Source organism: Branchiostoma belcheri, unplaced genomic scaffold, assembly GCF_001625305.1.
Source record: "Branchiostoma belcheri isolate BF01 breed outbred unplaced genomic scaffold, Haploidv18h27 scaffold48, whole genome shotgun sequence".
Taxonomy (NCBI): domain Eukaryota; kingdom Metazoa; phylum Chordata; class Leptocardii; order Amphioxiformes; family Branchiostomatidae; genus Branchiostoma; species Branchiostoma belcheri.
This window is the reverse complement of record NW_017804109.1, coordinates 182,423-200,954: the sequence shown is the minus strand read 5'-3', so window position 1 is coordinate 200,954 and position 18,532 is coordinate 182,423. Positions and strand designations below refer to the sequence as shown.

The 18,532-nt window shown below is 40.7% G+C and overlaps 3 protein-coding genes across 4 annotated transcripts; 2 read left to right on the top strand and 1 right to left on the bottom strand.

Annotated features, from left to right (window-relative positions):
- The first annotated feature begins 438 nt into the window (after positions 1-438).
- LOC109479356 lies at positions 439-7,034 on the top strand. Its single transcript, XM_019781308.1, has 4 exons — positions 439-3,668; positions 4,112-4,202; positions 4,833-4,928; positions 6,810-7,034. The coding sequence occupies exons 1-4, from the start codon at positions 439-441 to the stop codon at positions 6,915-6,917; spliced, it is 3,525 nt and encodes a 1,174-aa protein (XP_019636867.1). The 3' UTR covers positions 6,918-7,034.
- Positions 7,035-11,083: 4,049 nt separating this feature from the next.
- On the bottom strand, positions 11,084-16,359 carry LOC109479355 (dolichol-phosphate mannosyltransferase subunit 1-like). 2 transcript variants are annotated; one of them, XM_019781307.1, is made up of 10 exons: positions 16,231-16,359; positions 15,506-15,605; positions 15,184-15,217; positions 14,893-14,969; positions 14,519-14,544; positions 14,253-14,348; positions 13,855-13,923; positions 13,261-13,375; positions 11,255-11,376; positions 11,084-11,186 (listed from the first exon to the last, which is right to left on the bottom strand). In XM_019781307.1, exons 1-9 carry the CDS (start codon positions 16,338-16,340, stop codon positions 11,272-11,274), a joined length of 732 nt encoding a protein of 243 aa, XP_019636866.1. In that variant the 5' UTR covers positions 16,341-16,359; the 3' UTR covers positions 11,084-11,186; positions 11,255-11,271. The 2 variants fall into 2 exon arrangements, with proteins under 2 accessions (XP_019636866.1, XP_019636865.1); XM_019781306.1 differs by having other exon boundaries at positions 11,084-11,376.
- Positions 16,360-16,580: 221 nt separating this feature from the next.
- Positions 16,581-18,418, top strand: LOC109479408 (transmembrane protein 70, mitochondrial-like). Its single transcript, XM_019781373.1, has 2 exons — positions 16,581-16,693; positions 17,126-18,418. The coding sequence occupies exon 2, from the start codon at positions 17,202-17,204 to the stop codon at positions 17,976-17,978; it is 777 nt and encodes a 258-aa protein (XP_019636932.1). The 5' UTR covers positions 16,581-16,693; positions 17,126-17,201; the 3' UTR covers positions 17,979-18,418.
- Positions 18,419-18,532: the final 114 nt, after the last annotated feature.

Sequence of the window (18,532 nt, the reverse complement as noted above, 5' to 3'; positions counted from 1 at the left end):
TCTATATTTGATCCAGTGCGCGGAGTAAAAACATTTGGCCTGAGACGAACAGTGACATCACCCCTCCCTCACAGTTGTTCGAATTCACCAAACTATGACAAGAAAAGTTAAACTCTTGCAAAATGCATTGTGTGTACTAGCCAGAGAAAAGAAACACCAACAGGGTGAATTAGTGGGACCCTTGGTTGTTTGTAGATCTTTGTATAATGGATTGAAAACCGAACGCTCTGCCATCAGCTGCAAATAAGCCGCTGTGGTGGGGAGGGCGAAGGGGGGGGGGCGTAAACTTTGACGTACTTAAGTATAGTCTGGTATTAGCAGTGGCAAATGGTACAGGGCTTTTCTTACTTGCTATCTTGCTAGACAAGTGTAGTGTAGTAACTGTTGGATTTCATTTTGATTTTCAGCTCGCACTACTATAGCGTACAGAGCAGAAAGATGGAAGCCAGTGGTCATACCAAACTGCACAGCCTTGACGAAGTCCATCTAAACGTAGGTGGACAGTGGTATTGCGCGAACAAGAACCTACTGGTACGTTACACAGAGTCAAAACTGTACCAGGCCGTATCCCTGTATGGTTCAGACACTAACGTGTTGTTTGTTGAAGGGGATGGAAGGATGTTTCAGCATGTGTTGAACTTCATAACAACTGGGGAGTTAGTGCTACCCCCAGGTTTCAATGAACATGAGCTGCTTATACACGAAGCTAGAGAAACATATGGGATCAGGGCCCTTGTTGAGAAGCTGGAGAGAGTTAGAAAGAATGACTCTGAAGAACACTTCAATGACAAAGGCCTTAGGATAGGTCATGCCAGGTACAGGAGTTTGGAGATGAATACAGGCAGACCCTTCCTCACAAACATTGCTGTCTTGCAAAAGTACCCTCTGCTCTTGCAGAATTCAAGTCTGGCCTGGCTTACAGAAAATGGCTTTGCTTTCATCCATTGCGACAATGACAACTTCAGGCACATCTTGAACTCCTGTCACCATGGCGTTTGCCTGGTTCCACAATACCTTTCAGAAGCTGGTAGAATCATGGATGAGTTGAAGAAATATGGGATCACTGACAAAGAAAGAGGTTACTTCTCCAATGATGATAATTCACAGAGTAACCAAAAGAAACCTGCAAATGACATTGAACAGCAATGTTGCCCTCCCATATACATCATGGCTATAGAGATATTACAGAGAGTCTCATCCACACACAATCTTGGAAGGCTGGAAATTTCACTCACAAGGGATGGAAAGGGCCTTGTTGTCCACGGATCTGGAAACTTGTTTGCACAGGCAAGTCAGTGTTTGGGAGTGAGTAGGCTCCTTCTCCTTGATGATATCTCTGACTTTCATGACATGTACAAGGCAGTGAAGGTATCCAACATCCCTGCACTTGTTTCTGCTGTAGAAGACTTTCAAAGGTCACCTCCCTTCCTTCAACCAGCTAAAAGTCACTGTCCTTTCTCATGTCCACCAAGAAAGGCTGATCTGCAGCCATTACATAGCAATGAGGACACCGCCAACCATTCTTCCTTTGGTTCTGAAGTAGTTACGGTTTATGTTGGAAACCAGACGTACGAAGCCAGCAGGCACGTGCTTACTGAAGCTGCCAGGCATTCTCGGATCCCTAAATGTGTGGATGGGATGCTTTACATCACAGGTGACGCTGAGATGTTCCGTCACATCCTAAACTTCTTCAGAACAGGAAAACTCATGCTACCTCCGGACTTTGCTGAGTATGAGTTACTACTGTGTGAGGCAAACCACCTGGGAGTTTCATGCATAGTTTCTATGCTGGATCAACCAAGAATGGTGCTGAAGAAAGCATATGGTAAAGAGGTAAAGGAAGCTGCTGAAGTGAAGAAACAGAAAAGGACCAAGAAGAAAAGGCAACTTTGCAGCTGCCCAGAGTGTTTTCCCACTTCAAGTGAGAAAGCCCCCAGCAGAGAAAACCTGTCATCACTAGCCAGCATAGAATCTGAGGCAGTGCTAGACCAGCAGGAGATTGTATCAGGTATTGATGCACATGGTACACAAGGCAGTGCTGTGAGTTATGATGCACACAGAAGCAGAAACATCCCTGAACATTCAGTCTTCATCAAGATGGCTAAGACTGGGGCAAGTGTGACTCGTTCAGATAAGGACAACAGTTACTGCAGTCATCAGCATAAATGGGGAGTTTACCAGGGCAGAGCCTCAGTGTGCCAGGTTGGCCCAGATGGCAGACTACAGATAGAGTTGATATTATCCAGGCCTGACAATGATCAGCAGCCCATTAACCGCCTCCAAGAAAAGAGCTCCGATAAGAGTGACTTTACCAAACAAAGTGGAAACCCAAAGACTTTGATGGAGTTCAGTGAACGCTGCCTGTCATCAGCATCACAAAGGCTGATGCAGATGTCCAAGACAGTATTGGAGATCCAGACTTTGACAAAGACGGACATTTCAATAGCCAAGAAGCAGTTTCCCGTAGATAGCATCATAAATCCCAGCAACAGTTCGAATGCTGTTTCATCTCTCCCGGATCCAGCACAGAGTGAAAGCAAAGTTGCGATCAATACCGATCACTCATACTCACATCCTCCAAGCAAGGACAGCAAGTCAGTCACAAACAAACTGCCTAGTTCCAAAGGAGAAATGAAACCACCAAAGTCTAAACCCAAACTGGTTGCATTGTCAGATGCAGAAGTTGAGGCCCATTGCCATAAATCAGAGTCATCAACTGGTTACAATTTGCAAGGGCAAGATAGATGTGAGAGGACTGAAGACTTTGGGTACATTGCTGTCATCAGACATCCACATGTTCACGGGCAACAGGAGGACAAGGGCTCCCCATACAAACCATTTACCACAAGTAGGCTGTACATTGGTGCACAGGAACCTACCACAGGGAACGATGTAGCAGCATTGTCACTCTTGAACCACACTCAACAACTGTGTGCAGACAGACTACAGAGAAATCATTGTGAGGGGGATACATCTACCAAAGGAAAAGCCTACCCAGCAGGCAGATTGACAGAGGATTCTGAAGATGGCATGTTGGATGTTGAAGAAAACAGGCAAACAGTTGCATACTCTGGCACTACAGTAAAGCCAATGTATCATGCTGTAGGTGAAACAAAATCAGCAATGGCATGTCACACTGTCACTGAAGAGCATTTGGTCATGGAGAACAAAGACAGTTGCAGTGACCTGAATAATGAAGCTGAAAAGACTATTAAAAGCCCAGATGCAAGCATTGCATCTACTCCAAAAGGGAGCATCCACCTGAGAAACCTCACAAAGCTTTGCAGCCAGGTTTCCTGGTTACACAGTGTTCCACAACAACCAGACATCACCACACAGGATGCACTTGCAGATGGTTGCAAAGAGAAAACAGCCTCAGACTGTTTGGATGTTTCAGAAGTGTATGCCATGAAAGAAAACGCTGATCCAAATACTGAACCTACAGAGCAAGAGCACTGCAGCAAGGATGCCACACATGCTGACTTATCAAAGGCTCCAGCTGTTGCTAGTGGGTACACTCCAGTTAGAGTGACTAGCAGTCCCATAGAGAGGCAGTCAACTGAGTTGCCACTGGCATCAACACCTGTTGAGGAGGGAAGCTCCCAGCAGAGGTGCATTCTGCTACCACTAGCTGCAAAGGATGTGGTGTATGCCAGAATGTGCCACAGGTATGTGTAAGTGTCTTCTTTGGAAAGAAAATAGTTATAGCAATATGTTCTAGTCATAACTAGTCTAAAGTGTGTATGCATTCTTTTATTTACATACATTGCTGCATGAATCTGAATGCTACCTGTAGCTTTAGGAGATTTGATTTATACATTGATTGAATCTCCATTATCATTGAACTTCAATTATGGCAGAGTCTGCTTTCCTAATATTTACACTGCCTGTTTACTACTTCTGCTTATTACTTCTGATTCTTTTAGCAGTCAATTGTTCTCAGTAAGTGTTGGCATAATGCACCACTCCTTCCTCTGGGAAATTAAAACTATTACATGCCACTCAACAGAGCAATACAATTTCATTACAAAGTGATAAAGTTATATGAAGGCTTTGATGAAGATAAAAGGCTTTAGGGCTAATGCTAACAAAGTCCCAGTGCATGTTCCAGGTTCCTCCTCGGAGTCATTGAGGATTCCAAGAAGCTTGGAGATGTGCCAGACCTTACAGCAGAGGTAGCCAGACTTGTTCACAGACTTTGGGTGAGTGTGCAATTAATGAAAATCGACTTTTTATTGTTTTATGATAGCCAGACTTGTCTACCGACTTTGGGTGAGTGTGCAGTTAATGAAATGGGGATTGAAGAAAGTAATGCATACAGCCTGACAATTGAAATGGACTTTTTATGATAGCCAGACTTGTCTACCGACTTTGGGTGAGTGTGCAATTAATCAAATGGGGATTAAAGAAAGTAATGCACACTGTGACAGCTGCAATGGGTGGGATGTTTTATGATGTTTTTTACGATGCAAAACATTGTGTGCTGTTAGTAGTGAATAATAACTTGCATAGGTGTCAAACCATATTATATATAATTATTGTCCTGAATAGCAAAGTTCTATATTCACATCCACTGGTTTAACAAGAGCCCAAGTTTTGATGAATGTCATCTTCATTGAAGGCAATTATGACTGATTCACTGTGCACTGAAGTTAATTGTTTTAACTGCTAACAATGCAGTCCCACATGTTAAGTAATTGTGACATTCATTATAAGACACTGTTACAACAAGAGTGAGATATGCGGTTCCAAATGTATTACTAAATACAACTTATATTGTTAACCAACAATACTGAGTACGTTGTAATCCCATCCTCCAACAATTGCCACAGAATGCCGATATATCACCTTCCACCTTCGTGGGCTGCCTGTCTCATCTGGGGCCGTTCAACTCCCACACCTGTGAGCACCTTACTCCCTGGATCACGGTAAGGACAGCCAGGTAGTCTGAACCTCATCTGTCAGTGACAACCTGGGCCCTCCCGGGACCTGCACTGGCAGGTGGAAACTCAATTGATTGTCCAAGGGGGATTTGCAAACACGTGAGACTCGTGACCCTACAGGAATGCATGTAGTGACAGGTCGCGCTTACTCTATTTTCAGAGGGACTTGCACTTAGTTCTTCTGTTAGGCTTTGATATTTGATATGACAGCTTTTTTATTGTTTCACCTGCATCCTTTTCAAATCCCTTTGTCATTGAGCACATTTAGGTCTACTGGTATAATATACATTGTATGTGTGAATTGTATATCCAACAGGCACACAACCTTTTTCTTCCCAAAAACTTTCTGGGTTACTAGTCAAATTTTATTCCATGTTGAATAGACAGTACTTTTTTTTATTATTATTTTAATTAGTATATACAGCATTAGCAGCTGGACTGAAGATGGCACTGAGGAAATAAATCATGAACTTCTATGAACTTATTGCCTCTGAAAGTTTGTTACATAGTCCTACGGTAGTTGGTAGGTAGGTTATGCTACATGTATGTGTGAGAGTCAGAGATCACCAGACTGTTGTTGTGCTAGGATTTTGACTCAAGTGTCACCTGCCACACGTCTTTGTCTTTAGGAATGAGGCCATTAAGCTGCAGGGCTGGTGCCTCTCTAAAGTACATGTACAATGAAGAAAACTTGAATGTACATACTTCAGGCATGCATAGCTCTGTACCAATTATTACTAGCTCCCAACTGACAAGTAACTCCACAGTAAGAAAGATTGAGTATCCATTTGCTTGTACCCTGAGGACTGCCATAATGACTAGCCTTTGTGCTGTACTGATATTTGTCTGTATTAAGGTTACTGTGTTTAGGTCTTGAAGTGGCATAAATAATAGCCATATGTTCAGAGAATACGGGCTGAAGGGTATTAGAGTAAGCAAAGTACCAAATTGATGGTGAACATTTACAGATTTCAATGCAATGTTTATGCTCTCCCTCAAGAAGTTTTACTTTCTATTATAACTTACAGAACCTGATCTCAAAAATTATGTACTATTCTTAGTGAGATAGGATTTGACAGTTATACTTTTACTGTTATCTAAATGCATTCTTGTCCTGTATTATCTTTTGGTCATCTATATCATTCTTCATTGAGGCCACACCAATTTAATTTGTTGGTTCTCGGATTTTTTCAGAAAAAATATGAAGCGACAGGGCGAAAAAAATAAAAATAAAAACAGGTCTAGGCATCCTATTATAGCCCCAAATGCTACAATATGAGCCATGAAGTCAACAAAAAAGGCTGGGTTAAAATTTAAAGTACAAATTTTGAACTTTTAATCAAACCACTGCCTTGATAGATGGAAAAAACTGTAACAACTTGGAAGAAAAGGAATTTCCTCAACTGTTGGGGGCAAAATATGAGCATTTTTGAGTTGATTCAGAAGCAGAATTCTTTTTTTTTTTTGCAAATCAGAAAAAATGGCCTGATTGTGCTATTATAATTCTTATCTTGCTATCTGTTGAATTTAAAGTTTGAAGGAGGAGGAGGGCTTTGTATAATGCCTTGTAGGCTCCCTCCCTCATCTGCCAAATGAATACAATTTGTTTTTTCCTTCTATACAGTTACAGGTACATTTCGTTACAAAATCTGTGTACGTACATACATACATGCACGTATCTTGGCTTTGATTATACTGCTGCTGGCTTCCCTGTCTCAGGGGTGGGCAGCAGTTGGCTAGACTGGACTCCATGTCTCCATATGGCCCTGTCCTGTGGATCAATGTTGAATAGTCCACACACAGTGTACCAGTATATCTTGTGCAAATAAATTAAACAAATTATGGTACTTTGTTTCCTCCCTCCAGAGAAGCCTGTCCCCAGCGAGATGGTATGCCCTCAGTATGCTAGAACTTGTGGAGAAGCATCCCTCAGCCTGCTCCCTCACCACCAGCAGAGTTGCAGACATCCTGTGAGCAAACTAATGCAATGATCATACTCTAGCCAGGGCTCAAAATACTGTTACGGTAACATTGAATATTTCCTGCACCAGAAAGATTTACCTTTTGTTGGTGTTTCTATTGACTTCTGTTTTTTCATGAAACTTGGTACATGTAGTTATACGCAATTATTGACATTACAAACAATGTTATACCTGCTACTTGCAGTACAATTAGTTTGCAAGCTTTCTTGGTTTGTTCATTCTTAATTAAATAAATATATATATATATCAATATCAATTAGCTGCCCAATACACTACAATCCTTTGTCTTCACAGGTACTCATCACTTAAGGTTGTGGGATAACCTTGAAGTCTTTGCCCTGACTGCAATTTTGCAATTATAAAAAATTCATGTTGCTTTAAATGTGTTTTATAGTCTATAGAAGACCTTTAACTCTTGAAGAGTTACGGTGGTTATGTAATAAATGATTGAAAGAGTCAATTATGCGCTCTACATACTCTAAATAGTTTTGGAATTCACTGGACATAAATCGCAGTGTTTGATTGTACACAATAATGTTAGCTTATTGAGCCAATGCAGTTTCGGTACAACTGCAATGTCTTTGTTTGTAATTTCTGTGGGTTCTGCAAAAGTTAAGTAAACTTTAAGGTATTAAATCGTTTAAAGTAAGATCTATCTTTTCAGTAAGATTTGCAAGTTCATAACAATGATTTGATTCAATATATCTCGTAGGTAATAATCTCAAGAAGCATCTAAAACATTTTCAAGATACCCATCCAAATGGTATGGCATGCATTGTTTGGGCATCTTGCTTGTGCCAAATTTGCCTACAATGTATATCTAAACCTCTGGACAAGTCCTTGAGAGATGTTTCACTAAAATTGAAGATTGAACCCAACTGATTTAAACCACTGCAGTAAGTAAGTCTGCAATGGGCTGCTTGGGGAAAGACACTCCCCAAGCTCATTCAAATTCATTGAATTATAGATACTTAAGCTATAGAAACTACGGCACACACAGGCCTTGGATGCTCTTTTTACTGGAGTGACCTTGACAAATCAAGTTTTAGTTTAGCGAGGAGTAAAGATTTACATCCCTGAATCCTCTTGAGAGCTTTCTGTTATGGACAAGCCTGCAAAGGAAAATGGTAGGGAAGATATTTAAAGATACATTCAGGACAGTTTGGTTGGGACCCAATGGAGTGCTTAGGTTTACTAGGTCCATGATACATAATGGAGCATTGCTAGATTGCCAGCTTCCAAGAATAAGTGAGCTTACAGCTAAATAGGCTCTGAGGAACACAGTGACAGAGATAAAGACGTGAGAAATTGAAGTTTTATCTAAGGGGCAAATGTCACCCTTCATTTCAGCTCACTATTGTAACTGTGTTGTTAGAAGGTATTGTTATACAGCTTTGTAGCATTGCCTATTGAAGTCTGCACCATCTGGAACCTTGATGATCTTATAACGTATGAAACTGAATGTATGCAACTGGAGTGCTTCATTGGTATCTGTATTTGTATAGCTGGTATAACTGCCTTTCGGCGTAACACACCAGCGGCAGCTGGCTACATTACATTGATCGATTTGGTGCACCTAGCCCTTTATCTAATGACAATGCCCCTACTGTACTTGGTGACAGGGAGTTCCACTCTGCGATAGTTCTAGGAAAGAATGAATTGGTACAAGGTGAAGGTCCCATAGCATTCTGGAAGCCATAGGTGGCTTTGGGTTGTTCATATACTGTGTTGCAGGTGTGGTATTGGAAGGTGGATCCGATCTCCTTTTCTTCCACCACTACTTCTACAAAGTAAGATCAATCAATCAACCGCAGGCATCAGTGGAGATGCATAGTGGCTGTAGACATGTCTCTCCAAGATGTTGTGTTTTCTACCAGATCACTCCAGTCAGTTCTGCTGACCCCTAGAGTGTCCAGTGCGTTGAAAACTTTGTCCTCCCATCTGCTCCTGGGGTGGCCTCTAGGGCGCCTCCAAGTTGGGTCTGGAGCTGAGGTAACCAGTTTGAAGATAAGTACCCATTTACACCTGGATGGCAGTGGGTTGTTCATCCACGTGTTAAGGGCACATTATTAGAAGGTGGAGCCCATCCCTCTCCTTTCACCACTACCTCCTGAACCAAAACTAGATAGAAGTTACTGTACTAGTACTACCTACATTGCATTTACACCTGGGTGGTATGAGGAAAGTGCCTTTCCCAAGGATACAACACCAAGCCGGGGATCAAACCCATGACCCCTCGATCCCTTTTCTGCTAGCCTAACCACTCAGCTATCCACACAGCTATCACCAACCTGAAACCCATCCCCGCAAAACCCAATTGCAACTGCCATCAGAATGTAATCCTACCATCATCATCTCGCCAAATTCCAATAAAGCTATTTCTAACGACCATCCCTAGTCACTTTGACAATAAACCGTTTTCTGCGGGGACATTTTCGAGCCTTATTGCACAGAAAAATGGCGCGCCATTACTGGAGCAATGCCACAAATGACCTACATTTCGGGTGCGCCGGGAATACTGCATTTATTTGAAATGACACACGCCCGTGGCACTTGGCATATCATCCATAAAATCTGTTGCAACGTGGGACTCTGAAATTACCTGCGAGTATTCTAGAAAGTTCATAGCTGAAAGGCAGGCATAGCAAAAGGCATATGGTAACAACCTACTGGCCTACCGATAGAAATAATGCCTATTTCTCAACCATTTAGCAAAATGATGTATGCTAGGCATTGAGGTCCACAATTTTGAACTTTATCCCTCCTTATGGCACTGCTTCTACCTATGATGGCTCTCTGGAGATTGCTGAATTACAATATAGTAGTGGGAAGACAATCCTCCCCTTGTGTCGTTAAACTGTGTCAGAGATGGCAATCCTGAAATACTAGCATCTCACTAAATCCTCTGACTTGGCCATGTCAACGGTAGTCCATTTCTGCCGATGCTATAGCTATAGACAAAGCTCTGCTTAGTGGTACTAGGGCTTGATCCCATTAAGAAGTGGGGTAGCAATATCATAATGCCTGCTATATTTTGTGTGAAGTTGCGGTAAATCGTCACCTAAAGTATTATGACTTACTGAACTTCACTTTGCAGTCACCATGGTCTAACAATGTGCACAAGGTTGTCTTTGGCAGTCTTAGAAGACAAACATACAAAGAGCAAAATGTTGAATGCGTAACAGTGCAATGGATTCCCACAAAAAGAACATACAAGAATTCAAAGTATATAGTATATTTCATTATTCATCAAATGCAGATGACGTTAAGATCAAGGAAATGAAAAGGAATGCTCTACTACATCATTGCTAGTAATTAAAATTTGCAAAGACTGGAGAAAAGCAATTTGTTTTTAGTTGCTATTCGTTCAAATACAGCAATTTATTAATTTTCATATCTGAGAAGTGGTGTGGTAAAGGTGATGATACAAAATTTAAGAAGTCAACTACATTATTAAGAAATTATTTGTATTTTATCCTTAACAGCTATAACAATTCTCTTTATCAAAGAAGTGCATTTTGGAAATATGTTGGAATGTTGACTTACCAAAGTACATTATATATACTGATTACACAAAAAGGATAGAACCATAACAATTGTTACTGACTTTGCATTTCTAAATTAAATAGCACCATACAAAATTGCAATTGCACAGGTAGATATTAGCATCACAAACATTAATCAATACAATCATACTTGACATATTGTACTGAATCAAACTGAAACAACCTTGGCTTGACTTTGCAAAATTCAGACTCTCCACAAGATGGAGCTTTTAAGCCCATTGTCCCATAACTGTAGCTGTATGAGGCAGTTCCAAGGTACATTCTTGAAGTTGAAGGTAAGACATCAAAGTAAACATTACTAAACAACAATTCACACTCCACTAATAATGGACATTACAATAGAAGTAAATCTCTGTATTTTATCAAGTAGTGGCATTTTAATTGTCTATGGATAAGGTCCAACGTCTTTGGCTTGCGTGAATATACCTCATACACATCAAGAATGAAAGTAAGCATTCATGACTTCAAGCTTGTCAATGATTTTCTCTTTGGAAGGGCTAAAATACCATTAGTGATAAAACTGATAATGCAATACATGAATATAAATCAATGAGTTAAGGCACAAATGAGATGACTTCAATTGATTGCAAAATGATGTGACTTCAATTACAGAATCTCAGCCAGATAGATGTATGATAAAAACTGTTCACAATGCTAAAAGGAATAAGGCTTCTGTGTAATGTCCCACACAATGTGTATCTGTATCTGTATAGCCGGTATAACCACCTTTTGGCGTAACACACCAGCTTCGCAGGAACAATGCGATGTTACCCTACAGCCTTATGTAGTAGCAAACAGGTACAGGAGACCTTTTGCAAAAGAGATGACCTCGTTTCCTCCCAGTTTGGACTCTCCGTACACCCTGTCCACAAATGTGATGGGGACCTGCAAAATAACCATCACCTGTAAATGCCAAGTCATTCCTATACCTGTATATAAAGCACAGGGCTTGAAATTCATTTATGGGAATAGGTGCACTGGTGCACCGTGCACCCAACCTAAAAAATTGGGTGCTCAATATTCCTTTGGGGTGCACCATACAATGTATAAGATAAACAGAATGTCAGCAAATCCTAATAATTATTATTTTTGATTTTTAAAGAAAAGCACTATAACAATGATTTTGTTACTTTTCTGAGACGTGGATGTTATTAACTTTACAATACGCTGTATACTAATATACATTTAACATCATTATCTTCACATACAGACTCCCTGTAATCCTACAAAAACATTTGGGTGCACTTGTGCACCCACAGAAAAAGGTTGGGTTCACAGTTCCAAATTTGGGTGCACTAAGGTGCACATGCACCCAGTATTTTGAGCCTTGAAGCATCATTGGCTATTTTCTTACAATGGACCTTGGCTTTCGAGTTTAAATAAAGGCTTACTACTACTACTTACTACTGAAAAACCGCTCAAACGAAATCCAGAAATAATTAGTACATCTGTCATTTCTCTGTGACATACACAGTAATACTGATATCCCTCAGTGCAGACCCATTGCAATTATACCTCCACGTAGCCTTGCAATCAATTTTGTCTGGTGCCACAAGTGTGCTTTGGGCAAACCGACTGCTCAGAAGTAGAGCCAGGGCTCGAAATACTCACTGGGTACATGTGCACCTTAGTGCACCCAAAATTGGAGTTGTGCACCTAATATTTTTGTAGGAATTTTTAACATCAGAAATGTATAATAGTATACCGGATATTCTTGGTCTCTAAGTATCAGAAAAATAATAAAATCTTTGTGGTAGTACTTGTTTAAGATTTTGAAGTTAGTTCCCATTTCAGATTCAAGATCAGAAGAGGAGCAGCAAGACCTGCAATTAGGTTTTGTTTCATATGGTGCACCCATAAGTTTTTTTGTGCACCCAATGTTTTAGGCATTTCTGTCAAAAGTAGAGCGGTCGTTGACTTGCGGGCTGAGTTACTGACTATGTGTCGATAACGCTTGCAGCGCTGTTGTGTTGTATTGATTGACACATTCTTCAGATGTATGTTTAATGGCCAGGCATTTGACATTATAAATGGATGATTACAGGAACCTAAGGGGTGTTAAAGAGAAAATACGATAACAGAGCAGGCCAATAAAACATAGTGTGGTTACCATAGAATAATAGAATATATACTGTAACAGTATTCTAGTGGTCTGCATTTTTAAGCCACAATCATAATATTATGGGATCCATATACAAAGAAAGACAACAATAAACTATGGCTTAAAAATGCAGACCACTAAAATATATGTTCTATATTTGATGGCAACCACACCATGTTTTATTGGCCTGCCTTGATATCTCAGCATTGATGCCACCTCTAGAATATGCCACGACAGTATGGGCTCCATATACAGAGACATCCATGGCATATCAGCGTGCAAAATACCTGGTTGCCCAGTTGCCCCGGGCAACCAAATTTTACTTCGGGCAACCTATTTTTGAACCTAGGTAGCCCAGTGCGCTACCTGAATTTTAAGAATGCCCCCCCCCCCAAAAAAAGTCATGCCCACTTGGCTTGCACCACTATATCCGGGCAGATGCTTTTTAATTTTAGGTATTAATGGCTATTACTAGTTGTCAAAGGCTTATGTATGTAACATTACTAAAAGGTGGGGCAACCTAAAATTCTGATGGGCAACCTAATTTTTGCGGTAATTTTTCAAAGAAGTATTTTGTACACTGCATATTTTAGGTGGCATCAATATTGAGATATCAGATTGTAGGTGACATGTAAGCCCCAGCACTAAGGCGCTAACTCTTGACCCACCTCTCCAATGGTAAAGCCTAGCTGCCTGGCGCGCACGATCATCTCCATTTGGAAGACGTAGCCTTTGGACACACAGCTCTCAACCAACTTCTCCAGCACTGCTTTCTTATAGAGCCTAACAGAGGGGGAAAGATGTATGTATTCTTAGATATACATGTGTAATTGTAAAATAATATATGTAATTACAATGTAGCTATTCAAAAGTCGAGACAGAGAGAGATTCAAAAGTACATACAGGAGAAAGGGTAGAACAAAAAGTTTACAAGTAAATTGACGAATGAGTCAGCAAATCAAAGGCATTGCATATGAATCATGTTTTGGAAATGCTGATAAATTCATTCATACCACTCGTACCATATAAAAGTTTGCATGCATGTAGTTATATAGGCATATAGCAACTATGCATACATGTAGTTTAATTGAAATTGAAATTGAAATACCTTTATTCAAACCACGACGGGCTAGGTCAAGATATAACAGACACATAACAAACGTATATAGAAAAGTGGAGACAAAAGATGCACTACTACTTAATAGGCATACAGGGAAAACCTGGGGTAACTGGAATTTTTATCAATATAGACATGAGCTTACCTGAAACTCCCTGTCAAGTCCGATGCCCCTGGCCTCAGCAGGATCTGAGTCAGATAGTTTGCACCTCGGCTACAGAGAGAGAAACTTTTCATCATTCAAAGCTCTGCCTGAATTATTACCTGAATTAGCCTGCCAGAATAACTGGCACTTGACATAACACACCAGCTTTGCAGGTACAGGAAAAGACTCCCAAGTCTGTATCCTTTCAGGTCGGAGAGCATTAGCCTGTGAAACCCAAGCTCTGGGGGGCTCCCTACATAGTCCGCCACCCAAGGGTGCCGGCTGGATGTTGGGCGGCCGGCAAAAGCGATTTAATCAGGCTATAGCTAGGAGAGCATAAAGACTTGGGAGCTGAAATAGGTCAGGTAACCAGGCTAGTGTCTACAACATGTACCCACCTGATGAGCTTCCTCTTAAGATCCCATCCATAGACCCCTCCACTTCCCCTGTACCTGGTGCCTGACACAACATCATAGTCTCTCTCCTGTTGTTTACTGGAAAACATAGACAACTGTTACATATATTCTCTTTTTTCATGTTCAGATGTTATTGTCTGAAGATGAGATAAAACCTTTACTGACAGATATTTAATTTTAAAACTTAGGTTAAAATGTTCACATTCATTCAGTCAATAGATTTGTAGAATTTATTACTAGAAACTCACCTTATGAATTCTGGAATGAACTTTGGCTGCAGAGTGAATATAAACATCAATATCTTGAGTTAGTTTATGACATGATAGCATTTTGCTAGAAGGAAAACAAATATGTAGGACATTGCTGTATCGTATCATCTGTGATTGTGTATTTCACCAGTGTACCATTACAATATTTATTGCAAGAGTCATATTGACTTGAGGAAAGTTGGTCTACATGTACTTTCTGAACCTAGCACACAAGCTGTTTATTGTCCCATTCCCCATTACATATATGTACCATGCATATGGAGGGACATACGGTGATACCATACATTGTGTTTTTTTTTTATCAACCTGTAATTCCCAACTGCCCTTTCTAACATTTAAAAAAAATGTCTTACATGGTGAGAGAGGTCAGCATCCATGATGATGACAAAGTTTCCTGTAGCGTGCTTCATGCCATGGATGTAGGCAGTTCCTGTCATCAGAAGAACAATAGGAAACCATGTGAATATGTTCATTTGAGAACATCTTCAAAGTACAGAGGTGTAGTAACAGATGTATGAATCTCATTCTCACAAACAAAACATACTCAATATCAGACTTCATATATCAATGTGTGCAGGACAACGTATGTAGGAATTGTGTATTCTAAGTTTTCTGTTTCTTTTACCAGAAAAAGACATACTTACCTAGTCCTAGCTTCTTTGCTCTTGGTCTTAGTACCTAACAAAACATTTAGGAGAAATATCAATATGATAATAATAATAAACATGATAATAAATATCAAATATTATTATCTTCATTGCAAAAAATAATTGCATGTTAACATACTACGTATTTCAAATACAAGATCATTGGAAATGTTATAAAATAATATGCCTTTGGGAATAGCCATTTGCCTACCAGTTGCTGTCAAAATATAATGAAGCAAACATTGCAACTTTGGTTCATGATATACTGTATGACTATTAGTGTATTTCAATGTAATAATAATTGTAGAACTGTACTCACAATTTTGTCCTTGCCGTAGATGTTTTCCAGCTGTTGGGCCACCTCCAGTGTACCGTCCGGGCTGCCGTCATCTATCACTATAATCTCAAAGTCATGGCCACTGGAACAGAACAACAGTTTTTATTTTCAGTTACTAGTATCTGTTTTATTTTATTGTTTGCTTGGTTGTTGATTAATAGGCCATTGAAGACGATTGAACTTAAACTACTACAGTATATATCTGTGTTATCAAGTAGTTACACAACAGCCTGGGTGCTACACTATTTGTAATCTCCAAGCAGATTCGGTGGGGCAAGGGGACTTTATATTGGCCTGTCCTGTATCCATTGGCCGCCTGTATCCAACGTATCGGCTTGGAGATTACACTATTTGTATGCAGGGGCTCCCATACCATGGAGGTATATATACCTCCATGCCCATACACGTACGAGTACTCGCTTAGGGCATACAAACTACATAGCAAGTTATCGAAAAGTACTTATGATAACCAGAGTGGCTTATGATAACCAGAGTGGCTGTCCAGGAGAATACTGGCAATCTTTTTTTTTTCACGTAGACCATATTATAAATGTAAAACACGGAGTACAGAAAGTGATGCAATTTCTAACGGTACAAGTTGCCACATCAGCATATCTGATCACACGCCTGCGAAGCGCACTCAAGCCTCCCCCTCCCCCTAACAAAACGGCGAATTCCCTTGATCTAAGGATGTACGAACGCTCTACCTTTGCTGGAACGCCCTGACGAGCAGCCAGACGATCAGGGGCAGGTTGTCCCGCTCGTTGTAAGTCGGAAGAAGAACTGAGTACTTGTCGGAACCTTTTTTCGACGCCATGATCGCTGTGGACGGTGCGACTATTTCTGAGGGGTAAGTTTACTGTTATTTAGCAACTCTGTAAGAACTTATTTGCCTTGTATACTTCACAACGTTTGTTATGTACATATCCAGATATATAAGTAAATTTAGTCTGTGTAATTTTTTAATGAGGTTTATGGAAGGAATTCGCTCTACTATTTTGTCATGAACATCCCCGTTTTGTAATATGGCACATTCCTTCCTAACAGCTGATTCGGGTCAAAGGTGACAGGCAGTATGGCGGTGTGTGTGCGGAAAAATGTAGCAAAACGCGTGTTTCCGTCTCCATGGTAACGTCTAGACCATAAAATCAGGATAGAAACACAGGACAGGTAGGTATTCATCGTTACAAAACTCATTGTGATACGAACAAGTCCAGAAAAGAATATTTGAGGCCCCGATTCTTTGTAGAGTGCCCCCCTCCCCACCTGACCTACGTCCCACCCAACTAGTACTAGTGCTAGCTTCTCTCTTATGGTTGTGGTTCGTATTACCTGTCTCTTGCGTACATGAATGGCTTCTCTTGTCTACAAAACTACAGTCTAAGGGAATTCCTTGACATCTAAACCCAGTCTATAGTACTAGTACATTTATCGAGAAGAGTAGGTGTGACCTAGCTGGTGTGCTTGGCCAAATCAAGGAGGTTAGTTCACGATTGTATTAGGTACATGTAAAGGCCACAGACGTAATAGTAAACTAAATACATCCGTACATGTTTCTTTACGGATGACCCTGTTGATGCAGTGAATATTTTCTTTTGACAGAGTACGGCGCTAGTGGATATCTAGGCCTTAAGAACAGTGGACTCGTCTCATCTCCAGCCTAATTTCAGCATCCACCATGCGGCTGTTACTTGCAACCATTAGACAGACATGTGTCTTGCCTAGGAAATTCTTCTCTGGTGCAACGTTTTCCCATGGACGTGTGGTATGTGTGTCTGCTGTGACCAACATAACCAACCACAGCCCATACAGGGGGATGTCCTCACAACAACTCTCACAGCCAGGTCATGGACCAGGTACAGGTGGCAAGGAGAAGGAAACTTTCTTAAGAAAGCTCGCCAGGATCAGGCAGAAGATTGAGGAGGAGGAAAAGACGTTTGGAAAACTTGTGTACGAGTCTAAGATCGCACCCATCCTGGTGGCCTTCAAGATTTTTATCTATGGGTCCAGTGTGATCACTATGGTCTCCCTCTTCACCAATGGGGTTGAGCAGTATGCTGAGCTGAGCAATGTGATGTTCACAATAGTTATGGCTGCCACCATGGCAATAATCATAGCCATTCCCTGGTCCATGAACATGCTGACTTCTCGGTTTGTCCTACGGCTGTACTATCGACAAGACAAGAACCTGTACACTGCCATCAAGTTCAACAAGGCCATCGGAGACAGGAGGTTTCAGTTCACACCTGAAGACATCACACCTGTCCATGAGAGAGCCAAGAGAACCCTGAAGGGAAAGTTCACCAGCTTCTACTTTGACCAGGAGCCCATGTATGTTAACAAGTTGTGGTTCGAGGTCCCCAAATACTTCAACCACCTCATGGGGTATGAAAATATGCTGGCAAAACCCAAAGCTGAACCAAAGTTCTGGAGAAAGGGTCTAATTCAGAAGTGACAGATTGCTCTTTGGTTTAAAAACAGGAGCTGGAAAGTCAGTGAGACAGTAATAATAAAAAAAAGAGTGAACCATAGTTCACAGTTGTTCCATGTTCCAATCATGACCATGTACATGTACATGTACATGTATTGTTCCTTTCCAGGCTCTCCTTTCAGACTAGACAGTCCACTAGATAAATATGTATCATCTTATGAGACAGGCTGTCTCACATGATAGTAATACAGGAATCATTGTTTGAAGACACCATATGGTGTGTTAGAAGACTGTGTTAGTTAAGGAAGACAGTAGACTGTGTTAGGTAAGGAAGACAGCTGCTTCTCTTTCATAAAGTGCCTGTTTTATTTGATACATGTAGCTTCACTAGTTTTGCTTGTAAAATGGTTCAGGCTGTAAGACAAATGTAATATTCTGTAATAAACTCGTTTTGCTGCTGTTTTACAAGATCAAGGGTGAACTCATTTTTGTATCCCTACAGACATTGTTATATACTAATACCTACCTATTTCCACCAACCAATGAAGGTGAAGAATTGCCTCTGGGCTCGTGTGTGT

Excerpts from the sequence above, each read along its gene's own strand:
- LOC109479356 (XM_019781308.1), top strand. The coding sequence starts at position 439 with ATGGAAGCCAGTGGTCATACCAAACTGCACAGCCTTGACGAAGTCCAT. Across the intron at positions 3,669-4,111 it reads TATGCCAGAATGTGCCACAG|GTTCCTCCTCGGAGTCATTG; the intron begins GTATGTGTAAGT and ends TGCATGTTCCAG. Across the intron at positions 4,203-4,832 it reads GACTTGTTCACAGACTTTGG|AATGCCGATATATCACCTTC; the intron begins GTGAGTGTGCAA and ends CAATTGCCACAG.
- LOC109479355 (XM_019781306.1), bottom strand. The coding sequence starts at position 16,340 with ATGGCGTCGAAAAAAGGTTCCGACAAGTACTCAGTTCTTCTTCCGACT. Across the intron at positions 13,376-13,854 it reads GACTTGACAGGGAGTTTCAG|GCTCTATAAGAAAGCAGTGC; the intron begins GTAAGCTCATGT and ends CCCCTCTGTTAG. Across the intron at positions 11,377-13,260 it reads TAGGCTTTACCATTGGAGAG|GTCCCCATCACATTTGTGGA; the intron begins GTGGGTCAAGAG and ends GTTATTTTGCAG.
- LOC109479408 (XM_019781373.1), top strand. The coding sequence starts at position 17,202 with ATGCGGCTGTTACTTGCAACCATTAGACAGACATGTGTCTTGCCTAGG.